The sequence below is a fragment of the Ipomoea nil genome, unplaced genomic scaffold (assembly GCF_001879475.1).
Source record: "Ipomoea nil cultivar Tokyo-kokei standard unplaced genomic scaffold, Asagao_1.1 scaffold0805, whole genome shotgun sequence".
NCBI lineage: Eukaryota > Viridiplantae > Streptophyta > Magnoliopsida > Solanales > Convolvulaceae > Ipomoea > Ipomoea nil.
In genome coordinates, this window is record NW_017617233.1 from 1,282,816 (window position 1) to 1,286,523 (window position 3,708).

The window sequence follows — 3,708 nt, forward strand, 5'->3', positions numbered from 1 at the left end:
TCCCCTTGTTTCTCCTATAAATACCGCATTTAATGCGATAGATAGAGACTTTTGGCATTTTCTAGATACTTACCTTTAACTCGAGATTCTTTGATCCTTTGTCACGTAAAAGGATCGAAACTGGGCCCAATCACCGTACCTTACGAATTAGTAAAAATCCCTGTATTTATTACTGCATCATATATATGTTACATTTGTATTGAACATGTGATGTTGCCGCTTAATTAAGGTGTGAATGAAGCCATGATTTACCGTTCTAAAGTCTCCAATAACATGTAACAAAACTATCAAAACCCCACATTATGAAAAGGACCAAAATCACAACCTACCATCATAAAATATCAAATGCTTAATCTTACTTGCATCAACTTAACCATTGCCCTATACTATTTGGTATAAATATAAAGACAAAATGTCTTTTCATGTTCTTGATGGGTGATTTCTTTTAATTTAAATTGTTTCTGTGGATCATGGACAGCATTAGAAAAATATTGGCAATTAAATGGCAACAAGCCATGCGTGTACAAATATAATATTGTGTGGATGGCTAATTTGCTGGGCACCTCAAGAACATGACAGCGAGCCTCAGCATGCATGCCACCTGGTAGAGAAATAAACAGGAACAGTGGCACGTAGCAGCCCAGAGTGCACATGAGACAGACACATCAAACAATTAAGTTTCACGTTTGAACAATAAAAAAACATCATATGATTAGTACCATGTTGCCCAAATCTACAGCAGCCTTACCAATTTCCAAGGGAACCCCACATTGGAATCTCAAGCACACCAGCCTGTAACATTAATGCAATTGTTAGTCTTGTTTCTATATGGCCAACTCAATTATTGATTCCTGAGCTGAGTAATAAATTGTGAGTGAGAATATAAAATTAAACTCTAACAATTACAGTATGGGAATATAATTATTAAACCTAATGTAATTTTTCTTTTTAAAATATTAAATCTCCAACTCTAAGGGTCTTCACCCTACACAGTGACTTAACTCAGCTGAACACAGAGGTTAGAGGTTAGACATTTGCTTACTACGCACAAGGAGTCCCCTCACTTTAAGAGGGTGCTCCCAAACTGCCGCTAATTAGACTCGATCTCTGGTCTTTCTTTCCAAATTTGACCAGCTGAGGCGCCCATCTAATAATGTAATCTTGATCTAATGAATTGTTGAGTTATTGTGATTTACACTACTAATATACTATCTTATCAGGTCAGGAACATGCCCTAACAACTGCATAGTGTGAAAATTATACCTAATTTGGTAAACTCCTAATAGGCACGTACCAAACACTAGTCCTTCCCCTTAATGAGCTGCTAATGGGTATGTACCAGACACTAATCCTTTCGTTTAATGAGCTACTGAGTTATCTTCAATTCTCACCTAATAGTCGGACTGCTAAATTATCGTGATTTAATCTACTATATTCTATTTGTTGGAGTATGAAATTCAAAGGGTAAAAAAGTTCCGTCTTTTGTGGGCAAATCTTGTTTCCATCTGGCTATATATAACCCAGTCCGGAGCTTCTCTAGCCATCACAACTCTCAGTCTTCAACAAAAAAAAAAAAAGAAGAAAAACAAGAAAAACAATGGCTAGTTCTTCAAAACCAAACCACATTAGGTCAATCAGTTTGCCCAGCAGATCACATCCAAGCACCCAAAGAGTGGAAGAGGTTCTAAACAACCTCAAAAACATGGAGATCTCATCAATGGCAGCAGACACAGTCTGCAATGGTCTGGTTGGATTAGGGGAGCTCCACAGGTGCATGGATGATCTTCTCAACCTGCCCCAAACCCTCCAAGCCATCTCCCAGATTCACAACAAGAAATGGGTTGATGAGTTGCTGGAGAAATCTGTGGAGGTTCTTGATATCTGTGGCATAGCAAATGACACCATTTCCCAGCTGAAACAACACCTGAGAGAGGCCCTATCTTCCCTGAGAAGAAGAAGAAAAGGAGATTCTTCAAGCCTTGAAGCCACCCTCACAAACTACACTTCTCTCAGAAAGAAGATGAACAAGGATGTGAAAAGGTCCATTTCATCTTTGAAGAAGAAGATGGATAATAATGATGATGAGACTATCTTCCAAGATTCAGCAGTGATTAGGGTTCTGAGAGAGGCAAATGCAGTGACCATTTCAATCTTCCAAGTGGTTCTGCAGTTCTTGGCCATGCCAGTTTTGATGAGGCCAAAGCAATCTAAATGGTCAGTGGTTTCAAGATTGGTTCATAAGGGCAAAGTAGAATGTGAATCCCAAGAAGAAAACACGAACAATCTGGAGACTTTGGAATCTCAGCTTGAGGTCATTGAGAATGAACTGGGAACCACTTTTAGGTGCTTGATCAAATCAAGAAGCTCTCTCCTAAACACTGTTTCTTGCTAATCTGAGATTTCTTCTCAGATCATAAATTTCTTGTATATAAACAATTTTGTAGTTACCCAAACAAAACATATATGAAATGAAAATTTATACTCCATACTATCTCTCTTGCCATGCTAAACGAGCAATCTTAGGGAGCCCGATCAATCGGGCTAGTTCATTCAATTCGATTTTGGTTTAATCCTATTGAGTTATTAGATTTATCAATTTGATGAATTTATCAGACTAATTTTTTATCATGTTAAAACTTTTTTATCTTAGCACTACAATTTTTCAGTTTATAAAAGAAAACATGTAAGGACTAAATGGGTAGATCCAATCCTAATAATTACCAATTCAAAAATATTTGAAACTAGCTACCAAAGAAAATGACCATTGTACTTTATAATATGTAAAGAAAATTAGCTGTACTGCTCAGACATGAGATTCCCTTATTTAAAGGTTGCAGCTTTGAGAGGAACATCAAGTGAACAAGCCACTCATGTATGCATCAATTGTAATTATATGATTAGTACATTGTTGGGCATATGTGTAGCATCTTTACCAATTTTCAAGGAGAGTCCACCCTTAGGCAAATTGACCAATTAAATTGAAGGTTATAAGTTCCACTCTAAAAAAAAAATAATCTTACGACACTTGGTCTATTCAATCTGCAATATAATGATTTGCAAGGATTGGGCCTAATCAAATGTGTGATCTATTCAATCTGCAATGATTTGCAAGGATTGGGCCTTATCAAATGTGTGCACTAATCTAGTGAGCTTTCGGATCTTATGACACTCTATTCAACCTATTAGATTGGATCAATTGAGTTACAACAAATATTACCAATTCATCAAAATGAAAATGGGATTCTTGCCCACTACATGCTGATTAAGAAGAAAATTAGGGGCAAATTTAACCAAATTGGTTGAACTGTTGACTTCGTTAGAATATTTTTAAAGTTTTAACTCTCAACGGAACTGAGCTATCTATTGATTATCTTAGTTTAAACGGGTCAATTAACGACAACTAGGCTGATTTACCTCATCATGATTCTTTGTCGATCACAATGTAGGTTTCACTTAAAGCACATTTTCGATAGCTTTCCATAAATCAAAGAAGAAAACCACCCCTAGAATCAATCGTTGTCCGATCCGATGCATAGACAAATAAGAATCTCGGAAACACACCACAAGGTTCCAAATTTCTCTTAGAGTCTCAATAAGTAAAGTCTATTGACCTTTTTAATTTGAACTAGTTAACTATGAATAACTTAAACTGGTTTACCTTATTATGGTTCCGACTAAGATCACAATGTAAATTTACTCATGCACACC

At 36.5% G+C, this 3,708-nt stretch overlaps 1 protein-coding gene across 1 annotated transcript; it reads left to right on the forward strand.

Moving 5' to 3' along the window:
* The first annotated feature begins 1,597 nt into the window (after nt 1-1,597).
* LOC109177558 lies at nt 1,598-2,392 on the forward strand. Its single transcript, XM_019326945.1, has one exon. The coding sequence runs from the start codon at nt 1,598-1,600 to the stop codon at nt 2,390-2,392; it is 795 nt and encodes a 264-aa protein (XP_019182490.1).
* Nucleotides 2,393-3,708: the final 1,316 nt, after the last annotated feature.